The sequence below is a fragment of the Anguilla rostrata genome, chromosome 2 (genome assembly GCF_018555375.3).
Source record: "Anguilla rostrata isolate EN2019 chromosome 2, ASM1855537v3, whole genome shotgun sequence".
Lineage (NCBI taxonomy): Eukaryota > Metazoa > Chordata > Actinopteri > Anguilliformes > Anguillidae > Anguilla > Anguilla rostrata.
Window position 1 is genome coordinate 47,064,917 of NC_057934.1, and position 20,315 is coordinate 47,085,231.

At 45.9% G+C, this 20,315-nt stretch overlaps 1 protein-coding gene across 2 annotated transcripts in view; it reads right to left on the reverse strand.

Annotated features, from left to right (window-relative positions):
* chtf18 (CTF18, chromosome transmission fidelity factor 18 homolog (S. cerevisiae)) overlaps positions 1-20,315 on the reverse strand; it is a 30,936-nt gene that overhangs the window by 1,187 nt on the left and 9,434 nt on the right. For both annotated transcript variants that reach the window (XM_064322621.1, XM_064322620.1), the window contains exons 17-21: positions 18,405-18,554; positions 16,264-16,394; positions 8,717-8,861; positions 5,930-6,043; positions 94-160 (exon numbers count right to left, since the gene is read on the reverse strand). In XM_064322621.1, coding sequence (XP_064178691.1) covers positions 94-160; positions 5,930-6,043; positions 8,717-8,861; positions 16,264-16,394; positions 18,405-18,554 — 607 coding nt within the window. The remainder of the gene's footprint in view (positions 1-93; positions 161-5,929; positions 6,044-8,716; positions 8,862-16,263; positions 16,395-18,404; positions 18,555-20,315) is intronic.

Genomic DNA, 20,315 nt, shown 5'->3' on the forward strand with positions numbered 1-20,315 from the left:
GAGCACACGCAGGAGAACTGAAAATTTTACATTCACAAGCATACAGATAAAAGTAGGGGGAGGACTCGTGGAATCCTCCCTGGTCTGCATTACCCGAGGCTGCAGTGGACACCGGCTTCTCCTTCGGCACAAGAGCTCGTCCAAAGAAGTCCACCTCCGGCTGGAATAAAATTGCAATTAAAATGACATCAATGAGAGAAAGTGCTAATGATAATGTTCCAGTCTTGGGCAGCCCAGCTCAGTCCCAACAGAGAGCCTGCAGACAAGAGTTTCAGAGACTCCAACCTGATCAGCACTAGCCAGGATACTCACAGAATGGCCACCACAACCTCACAGTTAGGGCTGCCTGCCCTTTTAATTTGTGAGAAAGCAAAGACAGGCATTTATTGGCGTGCACACAACCACAAGAACAAATGGGCACCTATTCACACGCATATACCCATACTAATCTGTATGTAGTGGCAAATGCACGGTCCGTTTCACAAAATAAAAAGATTACCTGTAAAATATAAAAGAATTCCAACCCCCCCCCCCCGTTTCTGGCAAATCCTCATCCGTCCTAGGCATATCAGTGAATTATATACCCAATAAAAATTAGGACACAGAAAGATGCTCCAACTTGTCATCAAATATTCTCAGAAGCATGAAAACCCCAATAATTTCCCAAAGCAATTTAAATTCTTTCCGCCACCAGTGGAACCTGGTGTGTAAACAAACTGGTGGCAGTGGGTCTGTGCTGACATTGTGGCAGGGGTTCTGTGCTGGCATTATGGCAGGGGTTCTGTGCTGACATTGTGGCAGGGGTTCTGTGCTGGCATTATGGCAGGGGTTCTGTGCTGACATTGTGGCAGGGGTTCTGTGCTGGCATTATGGCAGGGGTTCTGTGCTGACATTGTGGCAGGGGTTCTGTGCTGGCATTATGGCAGGGGTTCTGTGCTGACATTGTGTGGCATTATGGCACGGTCTCCTAAGCGCCAGCGTTGGCCTTCAAAGCGGATCTGCACGCTGGCATAAGGCTAAAGCCAAGCATCTCCCATTAACCTGATTTCTCTGCGGCGCTGGGATTAGATGGCAAAATCCTGCCACATCACTGCAGCTCCAGCGTCTCCTGCGTCCTCCCTCTCCGTCTCTGTCTGGCTGCTCGCCGCACAGCGTGTGGACGACCCTCACAGCCAGAGGGCGGGGGGTGGGGTTGGGGGGTACTGCCGCCTGCTCTGGTAGAGTAGTCCTCTGGAGCTCAGCCAGGAGGGGCATTAACACGTTAAAAGTCTTCCTCCAGATAGGAACAGACGGCCTCTTAGCTCAGCTGCTTGGGAAACCATTAGAGCTCTTTATCTGGCCCGTGTGAGTGTAAACCTGAGAGAGGGTTATCAAATAATGAGTCACATGCCGCCATGCTTTGGGCCAAAGGTTAAACATGGTGGTCGGTCTTTGAGACAGGAGCCTCCACTACGGCTGGCCCAGAGCTCCATACAGGCCAGATGGGGGAAGGGTGTCCCCATGTCCCAGATATTTCTGACCTGACTCCAAAGGACACGCATGTATGAAACTCAAAAGCATAAGGCATCTCTCCTCAGCGCGTTCAACGTGCTGTTCCCATTCATTTCAAATCCCCACTGGGCCAGGATGGTCCAGTCCCCAGACAGGACGTGATCCAGTTCTGTCAAAGAACTCCCCGGGAGTCTGGCCACAGCAAGAATCTCTCAGTGCTGTTCAGCACCTGCACGTCTCTCACATTTCCTCTACTTTAGTAGCAGGGGAATCAGGTGAAGGTAAGAGCATGCATTAAGGGCTAAAATTAGAACACAGGAAAGATTCCTCACACCTCTTCTACCGGTTCTGCTCTCTGCTAATTAGATTTTGCGCAAATTTGCATTGGATGCTGGGGCTGAGTTTAGATTATGCTAGAAACAGTGTTTAAGAATGCTTGGGATGTTCCAGATGGCTAATGTCTGAATATTATCGGGCAGTTAAGAGAATGACTGAGATTAAATGTCCGTGATGGACATAAAAAGAGTGTTCTGGAGACTGCAGTGTGAGATCTGCAGAGAATGCAGCTGCAGTCAGGAGTTTTCCATTGCCTTACAAAGAAGCCCCAGCCCTAGAGCTTGTTACGCCCATGTAGACTCATTACACTGCTGATCCGTTCCCTGTGGGCCAAATATGTTTGCGTTCTGGTAGCTTGCGTGTCACCCTCCAGCAACTGCCTCCTGTCTGAACCGAGCCAAGGGACAGACTGTTTCTTCACTTTAACATCGAGGCTCATCCCTCCAGCAACTAGCTGCAGCCAACTCGCAGAAATCTACCCTACACAGCGTGCCAACTGCTGTCAATTAGTTAACATGGCATCTAATTGGCACTTTACAAGATGAAAGAGAAATTTAGTCATTCTGACTGAAAATGTAGATATTAATAGCAGCAACACTTCTACCTCTCAAACGGAGATCTCGCACACACGCGCGCATAATCTTGCAGTTGTAAATGAATAGACGGGCAGGCTTTGTGCTTTGATGAGGCAATGGCAGAGCCATGCCTTTTTTGGAGATTAAAGCCTGCAGATGACAGCTCTCTAATCTCCTGTGCTTTGTTAGCAGACCCAGAGGCGAGGGAGCAGCAGCGCCCCACATGAGAGGAGTGGCCAAGAGCAGTGGCCCGGCTGTCACCTCACACAGCGCTCCCTCAAAGTGGGAGTGGCCACAGCCGCTCAAACCATGTGCGCATGCAGTGCAGGGGTCCTCTGCTCGGGTCACTAACGAGGAGCAAGAAGTGGTTCAGACAAAGTTTATTACAGCAGGGCTGGCGCTGGCTCCGTTCCAAATAAATTTACAGTACGAGAGTTAAAAAAAGAATGAGGCTCAAATATAGCCAACGGTTACATTAGAAGCCACTTCCCACACTACCCGCCTACCTTCAGAGATTTGGATTCAAAGTATGAAATCTCTCTGCAGGAACACATTAATTTTTTTTCAAAAATGGAAGGCAACAAGAAAACCATGAGGAAAATGTTAGTTTGTATCAATCCCTTTTGCCTTGTGCGGCTAACCCCCCTGGTTTAAGCAGTGTATCACATTACAAATGCACTGTTCAGGAGTCCATGATAAAGTTAAATTCATACCTAAACAGGAATGCATTGTCTTTGGGATAATAAGATGTTAGACTATCCTTAAGCATATTAGGGAATGTTTATGCTGAACCAGTACACTGCAACAAAACCAGACCTACTCAGAATGGCATATAAGGGAAACGGTCAGTCGGTCCTTTTAGCTAATGACTTCTTGCTGGAAGCCAGATCATGCCAGCCAGCTACAGTGCAGTCCATAAGTATTTGGACAACAATTTTTTTTTGTTTTTGTTCTAGTACTCCAGCACACTGGATTTGAAATGAAACAATGAATATGAGGTTAAAGTGCAGACTGTCAGCTTTAATTTGCATATATTTACATCTTAATTGGGCGAAACGCATAAGATTTGCAGCCCTTCTTATACACAGTCGCCCATTTTGGGGGGCCAAAAGTAATTAAACAAACTAACATAATCTTAGTCGTCATATTTAGTACTTGGTTGTAAATCCTTTGGAATCAATGACTACCTGAAGTCTGCAACCCTTAGACTACATTAAATTAAAGTTGACAATCTGCACTTTAACCTAATATTCATTGTTTTATTTCAAATCCAAAGCGCTGGTGTACAGCGCTAAACAAAATTGTTCACTGTCCAAATACATACAGACTGCACCTGCTTATGCCCCTCAGAAATCTTAAAAGCCATCTTCATCATCAGTTGACTGGGTATGACATTATGTCACTAAGAACTTAAGATGGGAAGGAGGGGCATCTCCATCCTATAATGTTCTCTTTGTAACACATTTCTGTAAAAAAAATTTTTAACTTTGGCCAGGCCACCCTGGTGATAGTATTATGATTTGTATATGGTAACTTAGCATTCTCAACATTATTTTATATAAAATGTATTTATGAATTTTGATGCATAGGTATCTCCATAATCCATCGATATCTCAGAAATGTGGCTGGAATGTCACAATTCTAGTCAACAAAGTCTGAAAGGGCATTTAGTCAATTTTTTTGTAGACAAAAACTCATTAAAGTTTCATGAAAAAGAAAGTATATTTTCAAGGTGTTTTAGTCAATAGATTATTGCTAAATCAAATAACGTAGTCAGAAATAAGAATGTATGCTCTGAAAGGTTCTCTTAGAGTCAGCCAAAGCTTTGTAAAAGCTTTACTGTTCTAATTACATACTGTGGGACCCTGAAAATGTCTCTCATTACCAGAATGTTTTGGTTAGCATGGACAGCACAAGAGCACTCGAAACAGCATTTCCCTCCTGTAAGACGAATGGTACAGCAGTGTAGTGCCAAAGAACCAACCTTCTAACAGAGGCCTAGAGGACAGGCACCAAACAGGCCTTGTCTACACCATGCCAATGCAGCTGGCACCGGGCACAGGCACAGCAGAGTCTAACTCTGCCCTGGCATCTGCAGATATTAAGCTGTAGACAGGTGACCATTAAGTATGGGAAGTCAATCATCCGCACCACTGTAATCATACCACTTATGACAGGGCTGAGAGTGAAGCCCACTGCATCATACCTGAAATATCAATCCGCCACTTTTATTTTATTGACTTAACCTAACCAAAGTAGGTCAACTGAAAAACTCAATTGTCTTTTGCAGTGAGGACCTGGGGAATTAATGTAGGTAGGATTGTGTGATGGATTTTGCAGGCAGTCAGATGCAGTCAGATGATTAGGTGGCCAGATGTAGAGCCAGTCTTTTTGTGGGAAATTCACCAGGATCCTGGGGCAACACCCTTACAGTATCAAAAATTGTCTTAAGACATTTAATGACCAAAGTGAGTCAGGAGCTTGGTTTACTGTCTCATCTGAAAGATGGCACCTTCTTTAGCACAATACCCCTCACACTGCGCTGGGACACTGGATTTATATTTAGTCCAGAGGGAACTATGCCCCCTACTGGCCCACTGACACCTCTTCCAGAAGCAAATGAGTTTTTCCCAGACCTCTTTTCCAAGTGCTAGCTAAGCCCACACCTGCTTAGCAGCAGGGAGAGCCATGAGAAGGCTACAGGGTGCCGGCTACGAGAAAAGGAGCTGCAACAAGGTGTATCATTTACACCTCCGTTTTCCACTGAGAAAGCACATTTATTCAATTATCGTCAGCATAATTAATGAGGCAGGTGCATGCTACGATGAGAAGTGTCTCAAGTGTAATGGTGTAACGGACTACCGTGGAAGAACACTAAAAAAAAAACACTAAAGAAAATATTTCAACTACACTTAATCACACCTCACTTGTCAGTGCGGTAAGAAGCATTCTTCAGTCTGACTGCACATTTGGGAGATGTGCGGGTTCCAGTTCACCCCACTGATTTCATGCAGTGGGCGCCCGACGCCTCTCTCCGCAGGCGCGAGATACGCCGCCTGTCCGCCCTCGGGGCGCGGCAGCGCAGCGCACCGTAACCAGGGCCGACCCGAAAGCAGGCCACGGTGCGGCAGCAGCGCCCCAGCGCCCTGGGCGTGGACCAGACCCTACTTCACAGCGCGCATTGCTCTCCCAGAGTGCAGTGCGATCAGGCCCACTCAGCACTCAAATTGTGTCTCGCGGCATGAACGCAATCACCCTTTTTTTTAAACTGTGGTTGTATAAAATGGGCATTAATTAGGGTAGCGTTTCCACCCCAGTCCAAAAAAAAGCTCCTTCTGTTACTCAAGAGGGTGCGGGTAAGGAGTATGTGACAGGGAAAGATGACAGACGCATCTGTGCAGGAGAGGCGCTTTTCCAAAGATCCAGAAAATCGCACTGATTAAATAGACCATTCAATCAAATGAGTGCTCCTTGTTATGCGAAGCCTTTTCCAAAGATGGAAATGAAGAGACTGAACAGGGGCTTACCCTGGTCTCCACCACTGTCTGCTTCACAATGTTTTCCAGTCTCTGCTGGTGGTTCCTGGCAGCTGGTTTGAGACTTCCACTGTGCTTGGCGGTGTTCTTCTCCTCCTCATTCCTCTTCATTGACATGGAAGCATATGGTCAGAGACACACACAAACCAAGAACAAATCACACAGTACAGAAATGTCCACATGTTCAGGTAATGATTACAGAGGTTCCCATAATGGGGTACACTTCCTATTAAAATTCCCCTTCCAAATCACCCAGAGCACTGAAGCCAAACTACTCTCCAAATTCTGAGTGGTCGAGCTAGCCAATGGAATACTGTGTCTTTAGAATCAGGACATTTCAAAATTGACGTTTTACACTAATTCAACGGCGTTTTTGTAAAATGAATTATTTTTCCCATAATTCTCATAATGAACCATAGGAGTGATTTCCATTTTTATTCACTCATGTTAGCGAAACCATAACATCTGGTTTTTCAACTTTTCATTAAAATTAAGCACCTTCTCTTTCGTTCTCAATATGCTACAAATGGCTGCGTAAATATTATGATCAATAAGCAATACAAATGTCAGACACCAAAAGATGATTGGTTCAAAGAAACAGGAATAACTATTTTGTTGTGGTTCAAGTCTGGGTCATTGGCAGTTGTAATCTTTAAAAAAAAGACCTCAGAATATTTGCATTACAGATTCTGCATTTTTTCAGAATTCCACGTCAACACGACCGATTCTCCTCTGTACGAGTGTTATCCACTTCAAACCTTATATAAGGCACTCTCAAACACTTTTCTCCTTCATCTGACCCCTTACTTCCCTACTCTGCATTACCTAAAATACCGAATGGCAAACTCACCATGTTCTGTTACCTTTAAAACTGAACTGTCAAGGTGATTCAAATTAGTGGTGGTCTAATTTGATCCTGTTTAACTGGAATGAGTCTACTGGACTTCAAGCATGTAAACGGACAAGGATTGTTTTAAACAGTGCTGTTAGCTTGTGGGAATTCTTTTGAACAGCCTGGTCAATTACCATTTGCAGTATTTTAAAATAAAATTTTGAATGTATTGGTCCCCATATCTACTTGCCCTCTGGATATGAATAATTATAAATAATAAGTACAGTAAAACCACATAAACTTCTAAGCTACAACATAGCTGGCAAACTTGCCATTAATTGAAAAGGTCTGGTGGCATGTTGGACTGTGGATTTGGCCCCTCTAAGGCAATATTTGAAACGGATGAATAATCTGGTCAGTTAATGTTCATCAAAGACTTGTATCCACAGCTGAATTGTGGCTCTGATGTGACGTGCGAGTCTCCTCCTGTAAAAGACCGGTCTACCATATGCTCAGTACCAAATAGCCTGAAGTGATCAGACACCTTTCCATTGAAAATAAAATCAGAGCAGCAGACAGAAGGGGGGAGACTCATCTCTGGGGCCGGTGAGAGGAGGCCCTTCCATCGCTGATGCAGTTATTGATACACATTTTACGGCGCGCCAGGATATAGATTTTGAGCGGCCCTCTGCCCATCAGGCCTCAGGGTGCGGCAGCTGCCTCTCCTGTCAGAACGGGCGGCGCCGCCCGCACCTCACCTGCGGGCTCTGTTTATCCAAAACACCGCGCAAATGGGCCGGTCTCGCAGGAGCAGCCTTCTCCCCCAACTCCCTGCCTTGGTGACACCACCCCGCTCTCCTCTCTCCATCCTTCCCTCTCTTTCTCCCTCTGTCCCCCAGGCCTAATTAACCAGGAGAAACTCAGCAAAGCGCAGCCAGGCAATCCACAGGCATTAACAATTCATGGACAGGCATTACAGAAATAACCAGCCCCTCTTCTCCGCATACTTTGAGGGGAGAGGAAAGAGGGAAGACAGAGTGAGCGATGAGGTAATCCTTCCCACTCTCGGGAAAGCTTTGAGCTGCAGAGAAGTGGCTCATCCTGGCATGCATGGTCTACGCGACTGGGGCAAACCATACAGGTAGGGTACTGCATTTCCTCATGAAATCATTACGACAGAAAAACTTTTTTTTTGTTTCTACTCAAAGAAACAACGAAACAAAAAAATTAGATTTTTTGCTGAAGCAGAATTAATATATATTTCATGGCTAAAAATACATAAATCTGGACAAAATACATCCTCTCCAATAAACTGTTCTGTCTATGTGAAGTGTGTGGCCTAAAGTGAAATATTTACACCTAAAGTTTGAATATGATAGTTGAACATCCATCGAGACTATTCTCTGCACAACATACAGTACATCTGAGATTTACTTCTCATGTTTTGTCAAGAACTGACCTCTGGGCACTTTTCACAAGAGAGAAATACAAAGTCCCATCCCTTTCCTTCCTCTCTACCAGCCCAGTAAATGCTGCTTAATAAAACATGGTTCTCCTAATAAATCTTTAATGGACGTCTAGGGGAATTAGCTCACATGAACACACAATTCCTCCTTAGAAGAGATGACTGACCATAAAGACCCCCTTACAAACAGTGGAACAAATTTATGTTTTAAAAAAAACAAAAAAAAAAAACATGAACATGTGTACTGAGGGGTAAGAAGAGGGGTATGAACCATGCAGGCTTAAGGGCTCCATTAATTTTGAAGCACCGCAAGGATGAACTGCAACCTGCTTTAGTGTGTTAAATATGGTGTGTGTGTGTGTGTGTGTGTGTGTGTGTGTGTGTGCACATGTGTACACAGTGTGCCTCTCTCTCTACTCAAAGCCTGCGACGGCGCACGCGTCTGTCCTTCCCTGCGGCGTCGGCGTAGCGTCTGTCTCACCCGCTGCGGGTTGCGTGCCTGCAGCACAGCCTCGGCCCGCCTCATCCTCTCCAGCTCGATCTCCCTGGCGATCATCTGCTTGGCCTGGTAGGTGAGCTGCCGGCGGGGGGGCAGGCCCGGGAAGCGCGCCGCCTCCTCCACGTTCCTGCGGGGCCCGAGAGAACCGCAGCGGTTAGCCTCCTCCCGCCCTGCTCCCCATCGCATCGCATTCGCGCACACAGGGCTCCGTCCGAGCATCACCCGCGATGGAAAATAACAACACGTGCGCCTCCAGTGCGGATAGCACATTCGGCAACAGAGGGGCACAATTGAAATGCATTGACTGCACACAGAACGTGTGGTTCGGGGACTGTGAGAAGCTCAGTCCTGCCCTCTCTTCTCTGAGAGAGAACACAGAGTGTGCACTGAGCACGCCTCACAGCCACGCTGGCTGAGCAGTCGGGGAGATAATGACAGGGATTTAACTTTCAGCTTGTCATGCGTCGGGCATCAAAATAAAATGGGACCTAATGGAACAACTTCTACGTAAAGTGGTTAAATCAGCTTACTTGGCTGCCAAATGCAACAAAAAGCAACAATCCCAGAAACCCACTGGATGTCTTCAGGGGTTCAGGGGAGGGCCATACATCATTCCACAGTGACGGGACACCATACACTAAGGAGCTTACATATTCAATTTACATATTCAATTCTGCAATTTGCTGGGAAACCTGCTATTTCAATAACTGAGCAGGTCATGTATAATCACTGGCTGAATAAACAGACTGAAACTATCACGATATAGGAGCGCTTTCCCTGCAGTTACGCAATCCTTATGAGATTATCGCCTTGTCCCCAGTGCATAATTATCAGCCCTCTTCCATGACTTTACAAAGCAGCACTCTGCTCTCGCACCATTATAAAATGATCATTTTGTGAAAATGTAATATCATAATGCGAGATTTGCCCTGGTCTTTGTGTAGCCGCTAATGTCTATGCTGAGTGGGGGAAAAAATATCTACAATCTTCCCGTCAGTGGAATTTCTGAGTAAATTTCAGCACAATGTGACACTTTGGATTATAGGTGCACAGCCTGTACAAACAGATCCAATAATGATTCTCTGTAGATACAAACAAAGATGCTTAATGCTTGATAGACATTTCCATTTCAATAAAGGGCACGCACGCACGCACACACACACATTTGCCAGTTTAAGAGAGCACATCCACACAGACATTGTTTGTACATCAGAGAGTGAAATATTATAATTCTGAAAACACAGGTGTTCCATTCATGTAATTGGTCCAAATAGAGCATAAACAGACCGACATAAACATCAAAATTAAAGCTCTCAGCAGGTGCTGGGGGGGACTGTACAAATTGCAGACGCTGGAATTAAATGGACGCAACCTGTCTTATGTCACACTCTACTGTACGTTTTCCGCTGTGTGTGTATTCCAAAACGACTTCCTCTGCAGATGACGGAAAATGGCAAAGAGGATAAGGCGAAACGTGCTCTGGACCATGTTAACAATCTCCAGATTCCACTCTCAGGAGATCTGAGAGCGACAACAGGCTCCAGCGTGGCGGCAAATCCCCCTGCCCCCAGCGCTTCTAATTAACACTCGTAAGGGCCAGAGCGGATACGCCGCGCTGGCGGCTCGGCGAGCGAGCGGATGAAGCAGGCCTCAGAGAGCCTTATGCCCTTAAACCTGCGGAGCAGCGTCTAACCTCTCATAGAGGCCCTTCACTGTGCTGCTAGCTTTCCTACAGTCTAGATAAACAACCGATATTGGGTTAATCACAAGTTAAAATAAAAAAAAATTTCATTAATCTACATTCATTTCAACCTCATATTGATGAAACTAAAATGCTCAGAAACACCAGCATTCAGCTAAAACCACAGCAATCAAGATAATCTTTAATCCGAAGTGTTCAAATACAAAGCGCGAGGATTAAGTCAAATGCTGCACGATCAAATGACAGCTAAAATAAACGGCCTGCAAAATAAGAGCTTATGAAGGATGCTGGATGTGTTCATTTGAAGAGGTGTTTCTGCCATTTTGACAAACTAGCTGAATATGCTGCTAATTTCCTTTGAGTGAAATCTCCAGCACAGCAGAAAACAGGAATTCTAAAAGATTATTCACAGCCCCACTGAAGAGTTAGAATGAACCAAAACTGTGCCCAAATCACCCATTTTAAACCTAAATTGCAGTAATTTTGCTAGGACTAAATACAGTCATTGCCTTAATAGTTGAAAGAGCATATTTCAAATAAAATAAGTCTATATGCTTCCAGATTGAAGATATATAACAATAGTAACAATAACAGCAACAATTTATTAACCATACAAGTTTATGTATGGACATATTTTGATCCATGAATAAAAAAATAAAAATAAAAAACTCGGTCACAAAATTCCACACTGTATGGAATCCAAGGTAGAGATGCTTTTCAATTTTTGAAAAATGATTTTTATCAGATACAGATTAGGTCAAAAACAGAATTATGTTTTAAAAGCATGCAGTACATTTCATTTCCTAAAGCACTAAAAAGGCACACATATTCAATACATGTTTCAATGGCTGTATCATCTTGTAATAACATTTTTTTTTAATTATTAATATGCAGGTTTCAGTAGTTGAGGTATAGATCTGTAAATTATGAGACGCTGAAGAACATGAGCAGATGCAAGGCTGTACACATAACGCACATACAGGGAACAGACAAGCAGCAATCCTGGAGGCTGAACGGCACACTCCTTTCCCCTGCCAGTTTAGTAGTGCTGGATGCGCGTCTTGGAGGTATGTCTCCTGTACACAAGCGGCGGGGTGAGTGTCGTGACTGTTATGAGCTCATCACGGCGGTCAGATTGGAAGTGGTATCAGGCAGAGACGGCCCCTCCAGTGCCCCCCCCCTCCCCCTGCCCCCATCCGCAGTGGCGAAGTGGAATTCCTCCATTTAACACAGAAATACCCTTCTGTACAGCAACAGCTGAGGGGGTGCTTAGCAACCGTTGCAGCATCAGCGAGAGAGATGATCTCGAAAGTGTAAAAATAGGCAGGCGCTGAGCAGGCTTGTGCTGCACCACGGCTCACCCATCCTCCAGTCCCCAGCGCACCGCGTGCCAGGAACGCCGTTCAAACGCAGGTCAGGGAAAGGGAGCAAAGAGAGGCTCAGCCAAACCAGGGTGAGCCAAAACAGCCAGGCCAGGCAAAACGGTAGCCAAAACATGCCGGGACGGAAGGCTACAAAACAAAATGCTGCCGGGTTCCATGTATGCGCGCTGGCATGTTGGTGCAGTTTGCGAGGTAAGCGTAGGGGTGTTGCCGCAGTGCCGCCTCCAGTGGTCAGTCAGTTCCTTTGAACGTATGGCGACGCCCACTTTACGCTCAGTCGTGGCTGCCAATCTCCCAATCGGAGGTCACTGTGGTCTCCTGGCAGCAGCTGGAGAAAGGACTGCTGCACGGCGGCCAGTGGCGGAGGAATAGAGGGGAGGGACGCGGGAGACCGACCGCCTTCAGCGCCCCCCTCCAAACCCGTCCGCTGCGCCCTGATCTCCTGACTGCCAGCGGCTGTGTCTGCCTCAGGGCAGCAGACCTGTAGCCCAGCGGCGGTGGCAGAGAGCACGCCTCCGTCCCTGCAGCAAGGTCAAGCCGAGAGCCCCAGCAGCGTCCCCACAGGGCTGGGCCACGCTCCTCTGCTTTAAACAGAGAGTAATGGAGGGCAGCGCAGGAAGCCGAGGTAGCGCAGGCAGAGGGGAAAAAACAGTGAGGAACTAGGAGTGAATCAATGAAAGAAGCACATCAAAGCATCGAGAGGGGAAAGCCTTTCCCAGGCAATGATGAGAACAGTTCACGCAAGTGACCAGCGGGAAATAAATAAGGTCAAGACAATGCAGCGTCCCTTCATTCCCACATCTGTTATGCAACAGTATCCAATGAACAGCACACTGGACAAGTATAAATATCCCATGCCATACTCCCCAGTACTAAACACTGCAACCCCCCCCCCAGACAGTGGATAAGGAGATTGTGTTCATTCCTTGTAATTCCATGTAATGACAATTACATAGCATGGCTTATTGAATTCGCAACAATATCATCATCATACAACCATTCCTACCCAAAAAAACTTCACAGAGGGCATCTGGTTAAAACAATCAGTCAATATTAAAGAGTAATCTTACCCAAAAATCATATTTTTAAACTCACTAAAAAAAATCTATATATGTGTGTGTGTGCCTGTGAAAAAATAATATAATTCACCGTAACACTTCCTTAAATGTCATATCAGCAAGTTCCAAATTTTAAAAAAACCCAGCATCACTACCATTCACTCCAGCAGACAGACCAAATGGGGCTTAACAGTTCAGAGCCCAAATGCAATATAGTCTCTCGTAACAGGTGCACATGGCTGTCCTGCACATATGAAGCTATTGAATTTAAGATAAATCTTTTAAAAATGAACAGTGATCATTATTTTCTTTTCGCTCACTGCCTCATTTTCCCAGACTACAATGCTTGCCTTTAGCATTGCCGTGGGCAGGAGGAAAAAAAATGCATTATGAGAGAATGTAGTTTCAGTAAGCTGAACAGGAAGTAGTAGATAAAGACAGTATGTCTTTTCATTTGTTTTAGCTGGAATAATATAATATATTGTAATGTAATGTACAAAAAACAATAAAAAAACTCCAAGAATCTGACTTCAGGTAGAATTCTAATTTTGTTCTAAATAATAGCTATTTATCACAAAAAGCTGTTTTTTTCACTCTGATATAAAATCAAGGCATTTTATTGGTACATCAAGGCGAGAAGCACTACAGGTGAACTACATGCCCTACGATGCACTTGGCTGGGAGCTAGTGACCATTTTCCACACAACAGGCTGAATTTCACCACGGGGAGCTAGTACCCATCAAAGAAGCGCCACATCTGTCACTAAAGACAACCAGGATGAACATGCAATGTCTAAGCTACGGGACACAGCCATAGCTGCACTCCTCAAAAGCACATAAACACTAGATCCTAATAGGCAAATAAATAACAGCAACAGCTGCAAGTATGACCCACCCAGCACTTCACAGTTAAGGTTCAGTGATCGTTAAACTGATGAATGTCTTCACAATTCAGTCACTTTTCATTCTCGGAAAAAACGCTGTCTGCAAGATATAACACCCTCACGTACTGTGGTGGGACAACACAATATTATCATCGTAGGAGCATATGTGCCCAACATAACCAATGATGTCAGTAGTCATATACTGCAGTGTCGGCGTTGTCTTCACCATCAGTCATGGACTGGCAGCATAAGTTTAAACAGCGTAGACTTCCGCCACTTGCACATCCATCCACTCTTTGATCATGTTTAGATTGCCCCTTTGAGTGTCTGGCTCCGTTCCCATGCGCTTCTGGAAAGCTTTGCCAGCAAACAGAAGTGAATTTTGTTGTTGGCACAATTGCAGCGCAATTTCAGTATAAAATCCAACAGACATCCAATGATATCAAATAATAGCCTACTACCTTTTGCTCCCATCATAGCCAGCACACACATTGACAGCAATGCCATGTTTGTTAGCGCTGGGATTTTGGTAACTTTCAGTGCATTGCGTTCCTTAAAAAGTTCAATTTCTTTCTAATGAAAAATAGTCCCACCATATGTGCATGTTACCAGCAACATAATGCACAGAATTTAGCGCACCGTGTTCCTACTGACAACCTTACAGTTCTCTTAGTCTGAACCATATTGGATTGGAATGGTTTTTAAAAAGATGGCTAATTATTTCCATTTTCTGGTAAATTCAACAATTTCAAAAAACAATACTTAAGCTTCAATAATTATTTTTCACAAAAACTGAAAGAATGCACATCTTTTTGCTCTTATCACTGTTCATTTAAGGAGTTCTGTGGAATGAGAACTTCTGCAGCTCTGGCCATGTCCAGCACCATATTAGGACGTGAGCCAGTACAGACCAAGTCAATGGTTCTCTTAAGTGTAGCTTTTTTTTTTGTTTCTAAAAATTTGGCACCCAATGTAGGGCTGAGCATGTCCAATTCCCACCCCAATTTGGAATGGCCAACTGTCTGTAACCACAGCCGCATTCACGCACGACCCCACTGCTGATTAGGAAAGTGTAGTTATCCGTGCTTCTCTGCCGAAGCATGTGGTGTCGCCAGCTGCTTCTTTTCACACCGCAGACTACAGCTAACCTCGCAGAGTGGAGCCAGAGGAAGACCTTTCATATGCAGCTTTAGCATGCAGTCCACGAGCACCTGACTGACAAGCGGGGGTAACCAGACAGAGATGAAACTCAAACTCCTAACCAACCAAAAGCCTCCCACTGTCTGGGCGATGCAATTGTCAATTGCACATCGCCTTATGAAGCTGCCAGTCACAGACGGTACTGGCCCAGTCTGGATTCAATCAAAGACCATGTGACTCATCCATGCCTCACAGCATGGTGCCTTAACCAAATGAGCCACCCAGCAGCCACATCAATGGTTTTTACAATTCAGTGGACAGTTTGTCACGACCAGTTAACACATTCTGATATATACATACAATAAAACAAAAATTATTGAGTGTAAAAACTGGACAAACACAATTTTCAAATGCTATGACTTTAAAAGTTGCAGCAAACTTTATATCAAGCCCAAAAATTGAACAGGCTAAGCTTCAAACACTAAACGGAGCATCTGAAAAAGTAATTGCATAAGAAATTAAGCCATTCAGCTCACTCAAGAACACCTGGGACCCAAATATAGCAAGACTGTTAAAAAAAAAAACACATGCCTCTACCACCATACAAACCTGCACCCAATCCCATATGTATATATAGTCTCCTCAAATAGAGGCTCTGTCAGCTCACCTATGAAAGGCTGTTTGCAGTAAGTTGTCTTTCATTGCTTTGCAACTCCCAGCAAGCACAGCGCTTTAGCAGTAGAAGGCAGCTGAGTACACGAAACTGCGCTGCAGAGCTAAGAGCCACGTACAGAGAACAGGGCCGATCTGAATTATTCAGCAAGACAGTTCAGCCGTACCTCAGCTTAGAGCCGTTTTGAACCATAGTGGGAGGAAAAGCAGGTCAAATCACTTCAATGTTCTGACTTTGAATTGGTAGCAAGATTTACTGGTTACTTAAAATAGAGCCTTCGAAATGATAAAGAGGTAAAATGTTATTACTTAGAATCAACAATAAAATACTGCTCAGGCTCAAGTGAACAGCATGTAACTTCACCAGTGCATCAAGACCAAAAGTATGTTCACTCTGTGGGGTGTGGGAAGTAAAAGAACTTGGGGATCTTCCTGGCTTTAATATGTGTGGAGTGCATCATAAATCCACCTTTCCCATGATTCCAGCAATGTGGTTACGGGGTTTTATCACATTGCACAGATCACAGAACATGCAGGTTTACGATGCACTCTGCACACACAGTACTAAACCCAGGAAGATCCCTGATGTATACACGGGGCAGGACTTGTCGAACAGCCAGCCTCCACTCCCGAGCGGTGCAGCGTTGGCTGTGCGACTGGGGCAGCTTCACTCAGTCACTCAGGTACTCACGGCTCCAGCAGGTACATGTACTGGCCCTCCGGAGAGCGGTCCTGGCGATAGGTGAGGTTGTAGGACAGCATGGTGTCAACCAGCTCTACCAACTGCTGCTTCTCCCGCATGCTGTACAGCTGAGGGTTCACCTGGGAGGGGAGAGGTCTCATTAGCGAGCGACGGGTGCACACAAACACACAGACACAAGCCCGCTGGGATCCCTGCTCAACGACAGGCTTAATCCGCTAATCATATTCAGCAAACCGAGGCCTGGCCAGGACTGAGTGCACTCAGAACCCGCTCTGATTAGAGCTCGGGTGCAGGGGGGCTCCTCAACCAGCACAGCGTGTACCGTGGCCTGGAGGGAGCCAGACGCAGGCCATCGCACATGCCCAGACGGGAGAAAGGAAGGCTGAGGCCGACCAGCTCAGCGGATACGGCGGAGAGACTCGGGGATGGGAATCCTGCAGTTTCCTCTTCCCTCTGTCTCTGACGAAGGCTGGAACGAATCATCCTGACGCACCGGAGCCTGACGCACCGGTGCCTGACGCAGCGGTGACTCGCTCTCCGCTTCCCGTAACGATGCGCAGTCGCTCGCCCACAGGCACGGGGGCCGGCTGCATTATCCAGCGCCCTTCAGAAGAAGGCCTTTCGGCCCCTGAGCACGCGCACCGCGCCGGGCAGTGAAGGGAGCCCACGCGCTCCTCCCTAAACTCCTCCCCTGGGCACACACACCGCCTCAAAACCGGCTCCTCTGCCTTTCATCTCAATTGTGGAGGACTGGTAAGGGAACGCCAGGCCTGGAGCGGCTCACAGAATGCCCACATAGAGGAGTGGCGACAGAGCTCAAGTTACGCAAGACGCAAGCCTGTGGGAGAGGAGTTGGGAAATTTTCACGCGCGGCGGCCAACGAGACGTGCGCCAAAGGTGTTTTCAAAATGGCCGATCGCTCAGCCTCCTTGCGGACGAGCGCTCAGAGAGGGCGCGGCCAGCGCTGCTCTCGTGTGACGGCCGACCTCACACCGCTCCCCTCTGCGCAGAAGAGCGGGCCTGAGGCCGCGCGGATCTGACGAAACCGCCTCTTTTCAGGAGCGCGAAGAGTAATTATAAAGGAGAGCGCTCTGTACTTACGGCGTGAGGAGAAGTGATTCAAAAATAAAAACAAAGCCTGGGGATTTTCTGTGTGGGTCAGCCTGCAGGCCGCTGCGCAGCCCTGCTCCTGCAGGTGCTGCTGGGAAAACGGATTAACTCAGGTGTGCGGGACGGAAAGTCGGGGCACCGCTGTCTCTTTAATTACTTCCACACTCATGCTGGGAGGCGTCTGATTATAAGTGACTTTAGATCACCTCCACCGGCGTGCCGGCGTCTGCTGTTACGAGCACCTCGGCCCTTGATTTGCTTTGCAATGGCCTGCGAGTCCCTCGGGAGATTTGCACATCTGAGAAGAGGTCCACAAGTACATCGGCTGGACTACTCCCAGACTGGGACAAGACATGCTTCCGGGTCTCAGCAGGCCTACCATAAATGTGCGTTATAGCCTAAATAAAATACAACAGGGAGGACAAATCTCTATGATTAATGAACAAATGCAAATATGCAGCATTACCAAATACTGTCAAAGGATCTGCTCAGAATAACCAGCACTCTAACTTCTAAGACCCCAAGTGTATTTAGCTCTATTACATGGATTCATCATTGTAATTTATTCAAAGTTTCCGTAAGGGTCTCATTGCATGCACGTGCATAGTTTCCATGATTCTTTAATGCAATTTATACGATAAGTGTTATACAAATATTAAAAATATTTAGTATAATTTTTATTGTTGCACTACACAAACAGGGGCAGATTAGCATATGAATATTTTTTACAGAAAACTGTATAACCCCAATGATAGAAAGCTATTAAGCCAATTTGTTAGATGTATTAGCATACCGTCACTGCAAGAAAGACATGCATATCCACCCGTAAAAAAGTGTTCTACCGCATTAGGGCCATTTTCCATTAATAATCAAAGACACATGAACACTTCACATGATTTTTTTTCTCAACAAAAGAACATGAAGGATTTTTAATATGGGCCATGGGAAGGCATCACATGCAGGCAGACAGATGGACAGACAGACAGACGGAAGGACAAAGGGACATGGGCATGGCGTACCGGCCGCAGCTTGGGGCAGATGACCTCCAGCAGCAGGCCGAGGACGTCCAGGGAGAGGCAGAGCACGCCCACTCGACTCCGGATGGAGGGGTGGATCTCTGCCAACATGGCCACCAGCGCGTTCCTGGTGTGCTGCGTCCGCGTCAGCGCCTGGACAGGGGAGAAAAGGGTGGAACAGCTGTGAGCTCGGAGTCGGGCCAGAACCCAAAATGCCGTACATACTCCGACTGTCCCGCGCTGACCAGGCCGGCGCCCAGGTGGCTCAGCAGCTGCACCCCGCCCGGGGAGGACTTTCAAACACACACAGGTCTTGGATCGCATTGCTTTGATGTGCTTTTGTGCTTCTTTTAATCTTCAACTCTTTTGAAAAGCCTGGACTGTGCACACCGGATCAGCACTCCGCTGACCATACAAAGACATCACTGATCTCCCCGCTCCAAGGGATGGAGAGGCAACCCCATACTTGGTCAAACCGTTACATAAAGACCCAAGGCATAAACATCCCATTCAATCCAATTAAGGTAACTATGAAGGCAACATGTCACAGTTCAGTGAAGGTTCTCAGATGCTCTAGACCAGGGCAGAGCAGAGCCAAGCATCGCTGGCCAGTAATGATAATGGGGAAGGTGGGCAGACCACTATTACGTACTGCTACATCTTTCAAGCAAGCAATCAGAACATTTTAATTATCTGAGGCTGAGGTCTAAAGACTTGCTTGTCTGTGATCATCTCTTAGCAGAGTTCAGACAGAGGCTGGCTAGTGGCACAGTTAGATATTCCACTGGTGGGAGCTCTGATTGGGGCTCCTGAGTTTTAAATTATTAGGTTCATTTGTGCCATTTTATGTAAGCACAGATCCTCAGACTCCTCTGAAACACAACTGGGGTGCTTAGTCTCCACAGTGAATGAGATTCACATAACAGTCAAAGAAAACTCACACTTGCCTGTCAATTTTTAAATGTAGCACCAAGATCACAACAGCAGTTACCAGTCGTCCTGTAATAGACACGCAGTCAGACAGCAACAGCTTATACCAGGGCTCCATAAAGCTGCAACTCACTGCACATTTGTATATATTTCAAATAATAAAGAGATAAACGGGCAATGTGTGATTAGCCAACGACCTACCAAAGTGTATACTATGACCTTATGAACTTTGTCCTGTCATTCACTGAGAAAATATCACACTCTATGCCGTTAACTATCAACAACAAAGTTCAGAGACTTACAGCAAACAACTTTCAGTCAAAACAAATCCTGAAATAGTGATTGCTTGTAAAGTATATTCTTTAATGTCTACAGCTTCCCCAAGCCCTGCGAAGTGAAGCATGCCTAATCTACCCTTTAATCAAAAGAGGAGGAGCAGAGAATGAGCACTAATTGGCTGGCCAGGCTCTGTCTAGTTCAAGGACAAAAGACGATAAACACAGTCACACTAACTCTTCAGCATGCTAACATCAGGGCGGTGTCTGTGCCAGCAAGTGTGACTGACAGGAATCACACGAATGACAGGGGTTCTTAACACAAGTTGATTATTCTTAGCACTGTTACTCCACCCAGGCGTACACAGGGGCATGCTATTAATTTTCATGACATTTCCATCTACGGTAGCTACACCACAACATGATAAAATGGATGATGCTGGCAATTATAATTTTAATAATTATTTGTTTTATGATCTGTTTTGAGGATTCCTGGTAAAAATGTATTCTCTAAGTGTTATGAGATGAATAGAGTGAAACCTTTTCGTAATATAACAAAGGGCTTACTGTTCTACTGGATGTGGGAACATTATTGTCTTAACATCAGACATGCAATGTGTAAAACAGTAGGCTGTGTGTTGTGCTGAGGTTAGAGGAAGACAGCAGAGGGCAGGGACACCATTTCCTTTTAATCACCCTGCTCCAAGAA